This window comes from Puntigrus tetrazona, chromosome 22, assembly GCF_018831695.1.
Source record: "Puntigrus tetrazona isolate hp1 chromosome 22, ASM1883169v1, whole genome shotgun sequence".
Taxonomy (NCBI): Eukaryota; Metazoa; Chordata; class Actinopteri; order Cypriniformes; family Cyprinidae; genus Puntigrus; species Puntigrus tetrazona.
In genome coordinates, this window is record NC_056720.1 from 2,825,412 (window position 1) to 2,837,902 (window position 12,491).

Here is a 12,491-nt window from a genome sequence, read left to right on the forward strand (position 1 = left end):
TTATTAAATCAACCAAATAAATCTCCGAGTAAATTATTTTTGAAGCAACAATTGGTTTAACAAACATTATGCGTAATGCCAATTTATGCAGAAATGAGTTTTCTTATTGAAAACAACATGACGTCCATTAATACATCTTTTACTCCACATATATTTTTATTTGCTCAGAGATTTATTTGTATGTAAAAAGCCAAACAAATTTCCAAGTTAATTATTTGTGAAGTGCATGAATATGTTTCGTACAAATAAACTTTTTTTTTTTTTGCAAAACAACCATTGTAAGATGAGCGTGAGAATGACCTCTTCTATCCAAGGGATGTCAGACCACACAGTTTTTTTTAATCAGTTCATAACACAAACATGTCCTTCAGCAAAATTGGATTTTTTCGTGTCAGTGTTGTTCTGATATGCACTGAACCGAGCAACACCTGGCTGTGGTTCACGACAGCTGCTTCACAAACACCACCAAGTTTCTAAAAGCCATTTACAGCCCAATACTAGAGAACATTTATCATTTCTTCTAATTAAATTCTCAAGTGTTACATTTTAAGTTCTATTAATTAAATTCTTATGACTTTTTTAAAACAGAAAAAAAATGTCAGTTAAGTTCTCAAAACAAGGAACCAATTCAAATTATAAAAAGATTCTAAGTTAATATGATCATTTTAGCCATATTTTGCTAAAACGGACTGAACTTTAATGTATATATTTAATTAATAATTTTTGCAAAACGTTACCGAATTATAAATATCGAAGGAATAACTACTTGGAGATGTTAATTCTTCAAAACGTAAAAAGGTTTCCAGTTCATATATTGATGCATACAATGATTCATTTAAGGAGAAGAACTTTTTAGCTAAAATTACTATTTTAAGTTTGCTAGCGATAGAATTGTTTTCAAAAATTCGCGTGTTTACGCATAACAAGCAAATCCTGTTAAGATCTCAAAATAAGAAACCATTTGAAATATAAATTAGCTGCACCAGAACAAATTGTTTCACGTCCAAAAAATTCCATTTGGTGCCTCTAGCAGTGCAGAAATGACACATTTGACCTGAAAAAAACACGTCGCTAACTCCTCCAGGTTTATTTTACAACGGTTCTGTCCTGTTTGGAGATGAAGGTACACTTGCCCGGGCTTGAAACGGTTCATCCCGTGAGTCACACAAGCAACATGATGCACGGCTCAGATGCGGCCCAGGAGTGTAAGGTCGTGAGATCATCCGTGGGCGCCCATGTGTGTTTGTGTGTGGATGAAAGAGTCTCACCGACGCATCTGGAGCCGTCTGAGCTGGTGATGTACCCCCGCGGACAGGTGCACACGTAGCTTCCGGCGGTGTTGGTACATTCCCCGCCGTCGCACACCCCGGATATGGCTGCGCATTCGTCGATATCTAAAATACAAAGCAACGATACATGTAACAGATATTTTTCTTTTTTGGACAAACGTCTGAGCTGCTACTCTCGTCGTATTCACATTTGTGCTTTCAAACTGATTTTGGCTTCTTCGGCCGCGGACTCGAAGCGAAACTCGACAGATGGTAAAGAGATTTCTTGGTTTTTATTGCACGTCGCTCTTATATTTATACACACGTGCAATTTAGTCAAATTATACGCGGACGCAGTGTGTCGGGTTTGTCGCATGAGATTGAGGCGGGATGTGGGAAGAGCATGACGAGCGATTACGTGTTTGATGTGTGTGTGGAAACCGGGAGTCACGGTGTCCCACGGCAGCCGAAAAAGGCCCTGCTGAAGTCATAAAAAAAAACCTCGGCAAAACAAACACGCTCGTCGGCGGAGCCCAAGAAGCGGCACTAGACTTTACTCTGTGTGTTTGCGTCCTCGTATGTTAGGAGGAGAACACTTCTTTGGGTTTTTGGGCACTGCAGGGGCAGTTCTTTCTCTCATCAAGCGGTTGTGTTTAAATCAAGAGAAACGTGATGAAAATGATGAAGGGCGGGGTACAAAAAGAGCATTTAAAATGCGATGGTTATTAAACTGTACCCCATTATTCGGCTTCTTGACTAGCAAAATATAATAGACTAAGACTTTTAACGTTCATAAGAATTTCAAACATTCATATAATGTTGACAGAAGAGACTAAGTTTTTATAAAAACATCAAAAAGAATGTTTTCTCGTGACGTCATAAAAAGGTTCTTCTACGACAAAACGTCTTCTAAAGGTCATTGAAGTCTAAAAACCATGTTAAAAAAATAAATACACATTTACATACACTACAAAAAACCCAATTGAAGTATTTCAGTTTCTTATAATATCATAAAGTTCTCATTTTCTCACTTTTCCATTTCTTATAAAGCCATTAAAGAGCCTTACAAGAAAATGTGAAAAGGTTCTCACGACTGAAGAACTTAAATAGGTTCTTCTCTTACAACCTTTTAAGTTCTTCTAATGGTCTTTCCATGACATTGCACTTAGAAGAACCTTTATAACTTCACAATTCACAGGAGAACCTTATGTGATGTTCAAGAACTTCAATTTCTTATCAATTTAAAGTAAAGTTTAAGCACTTAAAGGGTCCTTTAATGACATCATAAGAACTTAGACAAGCCTTTTTAAAAGAACCATTTTATGATATAAGGATATAAAAACATTTATACGACAAGGCTTAACCTTAAAAGACCCTTTTTACTTTAACTTAGTTTAAGTTTAATGGCCTTGCAAGAACGTTTTGAAGTTTTCTTCAATGCTACAGAACTTAAGACGTTGTAAGAACCTGTTTATCATAAGAACCTATAATGAACTTTATGATATCACAAAAACTTTCTTTTTTGACTTCTATGGCTTCTCATCTCAGGAACTCATGACAAATCAAGAACCCTTATCACCAAATGTAAGACGTTCTGCTAAACCCAAAGTCCTGCTGAAAAGCCGGTCTCTCTGAAATGGCCTCCTGGCTTCTGAAAGTCTCCTCACCACCTCTTGAGCGTCAGAAAGTGCCCCATAAGCAGTGTGAGGTACGCCTCATGCTGTACCTCCTCGCCCAAGGCAAGACTTTTTCCACAGCTCCATTGTCTTGTAATTAAACGCTCCACAGAACTACCACCTGGGTTTTTTTCCACCCTCCACACGGCTTCAAAGAAAACGGAGCAGCACTTTTTCAGCGAACTCCAGCCATTCAGACTCATAGTTCAGAGTGTTTTAGTGATCACTCGAGTAATTTACAGACGTTTTGCTCTTGGGTGAAGCCTGCAGACAGAGGTCTGCTTCTTCTCTAAACCTTCATTTTAGTCATGGCCTTGTCATTCAGAGTCAAAATGTGATTTGGAGTTAAACTAATAACCTCAAGGGTTGGGATTCCCTCCGTCTGGCTTACTGGAAGTATGTCCAATCCTATTGGTTTACATACTTAACTTTTTGCATTTCTTGCTTCCCAGATGCGTCTATGAGAAAATAAACGTGCGTCTGAATTTGTACAGAGCTGTACTCTTCAGGTATGTCAACAACTCATTAGTATTCCTACGCAGGAATTTTATGACAAACATCTAAGACAAAGTGGATACTCGAATGAAACATAAATCAAGCTCCCATCAAGTTAATGGAGCCATGATAAAAACAACCTCTGAGTAATGTCATTTACTTCAGGTGGGACTCTTCTCGTGAAAATACTGCCTGGAAAAGCAAGGCGCAAGCTGTCGTAAAAATCACATTTTAATGAAACCGTAGCGTAGAATATTTACAGAATTTATTTTATAAATAAATCAAGCAAAATGTAGTTAAAAAGAAAATGAGAGAATAACATTCCAATAAATAAAATATCTATTTCATTTTAGCTGAAATAAAATGATAAATATTAGATGAAAAATCTACTTAAATAAGAAATGTTGCATTGGTTATGAACTGAAATAAAGTTGTGGTGCTAATTAAAAAAAACTAGTAAATATAATCTATATAGGAATATAGTGTTAAAATATATAGACTTAAAATATAATATATTTATATAATAAATATGGATTTTTTTTTTTACACCTATTGTTTTACTTTATTTGTTAATACTGCCCACTACACTATTGTTAATTCACTTGCATTTTTCACAAGCATTGTTATGCCAAAACAACACACTAAATTGAAATATAATGCCGTGGTAGATAAGAAATAACCTCACCCATCTGGTAAATAATAGCTGTGATCCACTATCTCTCTTTATCTCTCTATTTAGGTTTTATCTCAATCCCCCTAAAGGGCAGGCTGGGATCCAAGGACCACAGACCCCCACTTTACAAAACGCCTGTTTGTTTTCACTCAGCATTGTTTAAATTCCACCCAAACAGCACTGTCTAATGTTAAAGTTGGACCCAAAGAGGAAAACGGTCAAGCAGATAAATTCTGAGATCTGGCGTCAACATTTCATGCATCTGAAATACTCGGAAAGCTTACAATGTTGAAGAAGACGCCAAGTGTGTGACTCAACGCTTTTTTCCAGTTACGGGTGACGATTAGGACTGAGATCATTCTCGTGCTGCTTTCTGACAGCTTTTGTGTGGTTTGGACGTCGTGCAGTAAGTGACGTACCTTCGCACTTCTGGTTGGTCTCACTTTGCCGGTGACCCGCGGGACATTTGCACTCATAGGAGCCCACTGTGTTAATGCAGTTTCCTCCGGCGCACAGTCCTGGGATGGCCTGACACTCATCCACGTCTAATCAAACGAACAGAAGAAAGTAGGCAAACACAGTCAGAACAAAACCAAACCAAATGGTTTCTCATAAACAGTACTTTTGCAAAAACGAAGTAAACAACCAGATCGTATTGCACTTATGAAAATACTCCATAAATCCAATGCACTCAACTTGAACATACACATTCAATTTAATTTAAAATTGAGTTTTTACAATGCTGAGAGCAATATCAACCAAGTTTTATAGCTCTAACATTTCATTTTATTTGATCTTACTGCAAAGAAAGGTAAGCAATTATCCACATAATATATCAATATTTCAAATTTAATTATGCCGTTTACGTAAGGAAGGAGTTATGACACAGAAATCAATCCAAAAACTGGTATAATGTAATGACACCACCGAGAAGTGTTTATATTGCATACTACTTCACAAACCAAATAGTATTTAATTTACATTTAAGTTTTGTCATTTTGCAGACACTTAAAGGGATTAAAAATTCTATACGTAATCTATGTTCTTCTTTTAAAGGTCAATTTTACGAAAGCATTTACGAAAGATGCGCAGTGATGAATTAGCGCCGAAAAGAGTGGTGAAGTGAATATCAAGAGTATTAAAATGAATCACGCAATGCGTTTTTTTAACATTTGCACTTATTTGCGCCATTATTTAACATTCCAAAAAAAGCTGTCTTAAAGCAGGTGGTAATTTGCGCAGCTCTTGGTAGACAACGCTGGTCATTATGGGAAATAAATGTTGCGTTTGTGACCTTTTAGTGTGAGCATTGTCAGTAAATTTCCCCTAACATCTGCACTTTTATGGAATTGCGCTCTAGCGCTAATTCGCCCTGTTTAGTAAATTTGCCACAAAGCTCTTAAATTGAAACTCATAATAGGCTCAAAGATCTCTTGTAGGTCACTTTATATCAATGAGAGGGTTAAACACGTGTAACGTCTTTGTTAGCTCACAGTCTGGGCATTTTACTGACTTCATAACACGACTATAGTTTTTCGGAATTGTCTGGATTGGACAGCGCTTACATATCTGGCTCGCACTGCATTTATCTGTCTCTTCACGTTGATACTCACATCCGCAGACCTTCAACCTGTGTCCAATGAGCACCAAATCATTGGCTCTGTCTACTAATATAGCCCCAAAATATCTTCTTCCATTAAATGCCGTCAAACACAAAAAGACTCAGGAAAGCTCGCTGCGCGGTACGCAAATCCTCCCGCCCGAATGTGCACATGTGTGTGCTTTGTACTTGGGCCAGACAGACTTTTGCAAAAGCACTCTGTCTTTGGGCAAATCCAGGCCAGACTTGGAGCTGTCTCTTATGTTGTATATTGAAGGGAGGAAAAGAATATCTTAAGTTAGGGAGGGGTCGCCCTTGAGACGATGTGTGAAATCAGGGTGGCATTTGCTATTTTGGCTCGCAAAATATCTCTGAGGGCGAAGCAACTGGAATGTAAAAGCTGGTTATTTTCATCTGCGCTGCTGAAGAATCAAGTTTATTGTTGTTAACGAAATTTAAACCTGTTAAATAGTTTCTAAAACATTTTGCAGAATCTACAGCATCAAGGCAAAACAACTGAGAACTGATTGCAATGACATAAATATACCGGATCCCGCAAAATAATACGCAATTCCCGTCAAAAAAGTTGTTCCTGCCCCTACTGTAAATGAAAAACTGTAGCTGACGGAAAAAAAGCCTCTCCAAACCAGTGTTAATCATGGTAACCTCATCTACTGAATGTTCATGACCTAATCGAATAAGTTTATAATGTGTAACAGGCCTTGAGAACAGAATTAAATCATGTCCATCTGTGTCCCTGAAAGTCAAACAAGAAGTCCAAATAATACGCCCATAATTACAAATAAACGTAATAAGCCATTATGTAATCCCATTTAAAGCACTCCCAATGAAAGTCATCTAAATATTTGACTCTACTAAGAGACACAGTGTGGAAATGGACAGGGACTGGAGTGGTATGGATTACTCTAAACAGGCCATGACCTCTTAGTATCCGCGTTAGGCTGGTCATTAGGGCAAGAATTCACCAGACGCTGAGAAGGAAAGAGTTGTTTGTTCAGACTCATTCTTACCTTGGCAGGCACCGGTGCGGATGTTGGGGATGAAGCCTCTTCGGCAAGGGTGGGGTTGGGCAGGGCACATCTCGCATGGGTGACCCCACGCTCGGCCGATGGTGGCACAACACAACGTCTTGGTGCACACGATGCCGCTCAGCTGACCTTGGCACATCTGGTTGTTGACTTGTGTGAAGCATGGCCCGGTCCGATAGTCTGATTATGGGAGGAACGAAGAGTATAAGAGAGGTCAGTACGCACATTAATATAATATGGTGGACATTGCTACAACCAGAGCTAAGTAGATTAAAAACTGATAAACTGATTGCAAAGTTTATTAACTTAATTGTATTTAGTAATGTAATCCAATGCATTACACATTTTAGGTAATATAATCAGACTACTTTTGGATTACTTGTAGAATACTTTTAAACTAACACAGTTATCACATTGATTTAAATAGGATACTGAATATTGATATAAAAATGCAAATATATTCCATTTGTTGTAATTAACAACATTTACTTCATTAAACATTATATTACTTAATGTTTTACCAAAATGGGGTTTGTATATGAAATAAAAAAAGCTATTAATTAAATCATAATGGTGTAAAATTAAAATGACATCAATCAAAATAATACAATTAAAAATGTATATGTTTAAATTGTTTACCTGCATGTCTTGTGACCATTAACCAATGTCAGAGAACCATAAACATGCAAATGTGAAACTTAAAACTAATCCAGATTACATGTAATCAGTTGCTAAAATAGTGAAAAGGCATTTTTATAGGGAACAATACCATCTCAAAATCATAAAAACAGCTTAAACTGGCTTAAGGTGTTGTGCTCTTCCGTGGTCACTATGTTTTTACTGGTCAGGTTAGTCTGGTTTGTTTGCACTCCATTTTACTAGCTGGCCAATTGCTAAACTAGGATAAATCAGCCAAGACTACCAAGACAACGTTATGACACACAACCAAGAAATTGCAACCACAAGAAATCACATTCATGGATAAAGAAGTAAGCAGATGTATCTTCTCCATCACGCAGCTGTTTCCCAATCATTCCCATGCTGGAGGTTGGTCTGAGAATGCTCTGACAGGGATTCTCTTTCACGGTCTTCTAATTGGATAACCAGATAATCGCTAAAAAATTACTGTGTTCCATCAATAATGGCAATTTCCATGACAAACCATCTTGTTTTTGGCTGAGGTCTAAATGTGGGATAGTGGTGCTAGCACTGTTTTGACTGTTGGAGATTTGGCAAAGAGACTTCCTTTGTGCTGGTTGCCAATTGAGAGAACTTAATCACATTAACAATGTTTTGAGCATCAAACAAACCAATTTGACCCTGAAATAAACTGAGCATTTCAGGATGCAGACATTTCTGTTTAAAAGAACTCAAACAAATATCCGGCTGTGCAGTATTGCATCTTCCAAGTCTTTGCTAGTGATGTTTTAAAAAACAAAATTGAACGAGGGTATACTATTAGGGTCGGTTTATTCTGGCGGGATATGAATGAGATCCTGACCCTGGTCGTTCCTCAAAGAAATGAACAAATCTTTCCATATCCTTCATAATATTGCATGCGAAACAAAAGCTAAATCATATATCCTTACCCAAGAGGGAGGGAAATGGCACTAAGAAAGTAGGTCATGAGGAGAAGACAAAAAAGGAAGAAGGACTATGAAGATTTCCCCTTCACGTGCCTTCAAATCCCCTTGCTGTCCCTTTTCCTCGTCCCTCATGCGCTCCCCTGGCCTGGCCATTTTTCCTGGACGATTTGAGTCCAGGAATGCAGGTCCTCTCCAAGTTGAAGCGACCCACTGCGAGCGTCTTATGCACATCTGGGATTGATTAATTGTGCCTGGTCAGGACTATGGTGGGACAAGCTAAGGCCCAGATGTGTCCGAACATATCCACTATTCGAATTCATCAGCCTCTCTATATTGTTGCTTTGACTCTTACTGTGAGTGATTATATTCATATGGGTAAAGCCTTCTGGGGAATATCTACGAAGTCAAGATATCCTTGAATTATGGATTTGGTCATTTCCCATGTTAGGATAAAAAAAATAGAGTGTCTACTTGCAAAAACAACCTAGCAACCTCTACTTTAAGAGCTGAGAATTGAACATTATTTTTACTTCCAGACTGAAGTCGAAAAATCGGATGTCCTGCAGAGTTTAGCTCCAACCCTAATTAAACACACATGAAACAGCTAATTAAGGTCTTACTAGGCATGCTACAGCTTTTAGGAAAGTTGGAGATAAATTGTGCAGGGTGCCAGCCCTATAGGACCAAGTTTCAAGACCCTGGTCAACTTTTTTTAGACATGTAGGTAGTTGTACGAAACAGAGGACTTCAAGTTGCTCTGCAGTGAAGGATAGTAATTAAGAAGGTAAAGAGAAATGTCTCCCATAAGAAATCCTTGAAGCTGCTGAAGTCTGTCTAACAACTCTTCGATCTACAGAGAAACCAGAGCCAAGGAGTCTAAAGGCTCTTGCCAACATCCTTTGGAAGCCACCACGTTGTTTAAACATGCCAATTTCTGCACAGAACCATTTGTACGCGCACACAGCCAGAAGAATAAGTGCAGCATAATATGGTAGGTCCACGCTGAACACTGGACTCCTTTGAGCACTTTAATAAACAAGATCGCAATCTTATAGCAAACATATCTGCAAGGCGAAAGGGAGACCGTTTAACCTCAATGTCACGTTGGCAAACGTGGCGGCAATGAGCAGACCTTGCTTCCCAGAAGCAAGCAGCCTCATATTCCGGAGAAGGGGGATGTGTCTGTGATGCAGACAACATTCGGAAGTAATTTCGCCTTGATTACAGTTCGAGTGGCTTGTCAGATCAAAACCATTTACCTACACCCTACCCTGCCAAACACTCACTCACCTCCACTTTCCATTTAGTCACCAGTGTTTTCCTGCCAGTGGTGTCCGCCAACTATTCAGCAGTGTACATTATCATGAATCATGAGGCAAGATGGGGAAAAACGATGCCTCAGAATGTCGCTGATGTGTGGCATTCACACTTGTCTAAAAATTGAGCGGCAGCATAATTTGGCAGGAGGAATTCCAGCTTTCTTCACACTCCAAAGGCTTGGCCAGTTTTTATCATCATCAGTGCTAATGGACCGAAAGGGAGTAGACTGTCATGAAAGACCTTCTAAGAAATGAAAAATCAGCCAGAGGGAAGTTAATCTAGTCTGGAACGTTAAGCCGCGGGGACCAACTGCAGGTGGAAACCTCAAGCACAGCCAAAAACGTGCTTAAATAGTCGTTCGCTTTGTTGTGACCTATTTCGGTTTAATCAGAGTACACACCAAGATAAGAAATCTGTTTTCACTTGGGGAGAAGCAGAAGTTCATTCACGTAGGCCTGAAGAAAAAAGTGGGGGTAGAAAGGAAACATTAGACGGTCAAGCGTTCCTGTAAAAGGCTTTGAAGTTTTTCAGAGGGACCAACAAACTCTTTTACTCCTCTGTGATTTATAGTACAGCTAAATAAGACAATCTCTTTGCATCTTATCTATGTTGTACACATTCAACAAGCCAGGGTTTCAACAGTTTTATGACTCCCAAATGAGTCAGGCTAGTGACACTTTTCATTCATTCCCTTGTGGTTACAGGAGGATTAGTCATGTTTCATTGCTGGAAAAACCTTTTTCTCTAGAATCCAATGCACCACACAAAAGACCCCAAGTGTATCTGTGCCAAAACAGTGGTAACTGATCAAACTAAAGTGGACTAGTGACCCATGACCCTCAATGTGAATGAATATTACGCATAGCTTTCTTTGGTGTGGGCCACGGTAAGCGATAACACAGAGCACACGTGGCTAAACGGAAAACGAATTAGATGGGCCTAACACCATTCTTACCGTTAACTCACTTAACTCCCTCAATAAAGCATGCCGGCGCACAGCTGAGTTTGCATTATGTTCGTTGAACTCTTCTGCAGACGACTGACTTTCTAAAAACACATGCCAACTATTGTGCTTGAGTCTTTTCAGGATCCAGTTTCTTTGTTACTGCCTCTTTCTTGGAAGTCATTGCTGGCTTTTTTTGGAAGAACCAAATAGAGAGACTGACATCAGGCCTGCATCATCTTTTGGAAATTTATCAACTGTATGAAATCCAGTCACTTGATGGTAAACAGGCATTCCTGGGACAGGCTAAATAAAGTGTCTATCTCTGCTCTGTGAAATGACTAATTGCTTAGATTGACATTTTTACTACCTACAAGCAAGGACCTTGAGGGTGAGTCTGGGGGGTTTACGGAGACGAGAGTCTGGACTGAATGGATCTGGTCGGGTGGCCCAGAAAGGAGGAAGGTGTCCCGTGGACGGCGCTCTCCGTGTGAAGAGATTGTTTGTACTAGTTCAGGCCTGGCTGTGTATACACAGCTGGGGTCTTCCATTTCTTGGAGAACACCCCCCACCACCACCCTTTCTTGTCAGAAAAGTCTCCACAGAAATGTTCCCTTGTCATTTCCACCCTACTTTATCTACTGCCAGATGTCTCCCAAACTTTTCCACCTCCCTGTGTTGGGTTTTCAAAGGGAACCGGCCTACGATTGCACAAGGGGCTTCGTGAAGGGGTGGGGTCAAACAGAGAACCAGACGCAGGAGGGTGGGGTACCAGAAAGGGCTTAGGTATTTGGACTAGTGTGCCTGGGGCGCTTCTCTCCCACAATTCACACGGCCTGATGGGAACTGCCGTTACGGTCCTTACAGCCTGTCATTTTCTCATAACTCCAGCCAGGGATTTCACCTCTGATAGAACGTCTCGTGCACACGTGAAGGAGGCTTTCGTCCCATTTTTTCACTCCCAGATTACCTCATTGTTCCTGCTCTGAGAAATGTGGCCACAATGTAAACTGTAGCATTAATTTCACACCATCTACAGTGAAGAGGGAAGCGCACCGGCTCAAAACGAAAGCACTGTAAATTACCCTCTGAGCGTTTCTGGGTCACATTGACACAGTGTTACCACATTCTTGAAGCAGGCCTGAGACGGTAAACAAACCGCACATCTTCACAGACATCAACACAATTAAGACTTGAGAAAATATGAACTTTGGAAGCATAGCGATGCCTTACCTCTCTCGCACTGTGGCCCAGTAAAACCATAGACACAGGCACATCTGTTCGGTCCAATACAACGCCCGCCATTTTGACATCCGCTCTCACACACGGCTACAGAAAGCAAAATTGGTGAAATTATGTTTTAGTACATTTTATCCTACAATTAGAAACAAATTGAGTTGCTATATGGTTCTGTGGAATGTTCTTGATTTCATTAAAAGGTCTTAAGATCAATAATTGTAAAAATTTAATGAAATGAAATACTAAAAATTAAGCATAAATATATAAATATTAAAAAATTCACAAGGCATACACAAAAATATTTAGACAAATATATAGTTGGGTTTGAATGCAGTCTGAGATCATTTGTGACTGTAAGCCAAACTCTTGTGAAATCATCTATTGTTGTCTGTGTCTTGGCAGGTATGTGGTGATGTCTGGACATTGTGAAAAGAAAGATTCACTTACGCTGTCCACAGTGAGTTCCAGTGTAGCCCTTCTGACAAGAGCAGGCATCTTCATTACAGACCCCTCCATTCATGCATCTGACGCTGCAGGACTGGACTGTACGGACACAGAGAGAGGTGATTAGAATTTCTATAGAGTGCTCAATTGTGCTCGGTGTAACAATGAACCATGCATGCAACTAAAAGTGACCCTATT

The 12,491-nt window shown here is 39.5% G+C and overlaps 1 protein-coding gene and 1 long non-coding RNA gene across 2 annotated transcripts in view; one reads left to right on the top strand and one right to left on the bottom strand.

The window, feature by feature from the left end:
- Window positions 1-12,491, bottom strand: part of fbn2b (fibrillin 2b) — a 64,882-nt gene that overhangs the window by 40,734 nt on the left and 11,657 nt on the right. Inside the window, exons 5-9 of the mRNA XM_043223082.1 lie at window positions 12,297-12,392; window positions 11,844-11,939; window positions 6,744-6,941; window positions 4,532-4,657; window positions 1,269-1,394 (exon numbers count right to left, since the gene is read on the bottom strand). Coding sequence (XP_043079017.1) covers window positions 1,269-1,394; window positions 4,532-4,657; window positions 6,744-6,941; window positions 11,844-11,939; window positions 12,297-12,392 — 642 coding nt within the window. The remainder of the gene's footprint in view (window positions 1-1,268; window positions 1,395-4,531; window positions 4,658-6,743; window positions 6,942-11,843; window positions 11,940-12,296; window positions 12,393-12,491) is intronic.
- LOC122327636 overlaps window positions 1-12,491 on the top strand; it is a 49,482-nt gene that overhangs the window by 18,809 nt on the left and 18,182 nt on the right. Inside the window, exons 5-6 of the long non-coding RNA XR_006247702.1 lie at window positions 6,752-6,974; window positions 12,252-12,412. This is a non-coding gene — a long non-coding RNA (uncharacterized LOC122327636). The remainder of the gene's footprint in view (window positions 1-6,751; window positions 6,975-12,251; window positions 12,413-12,491) is intronic.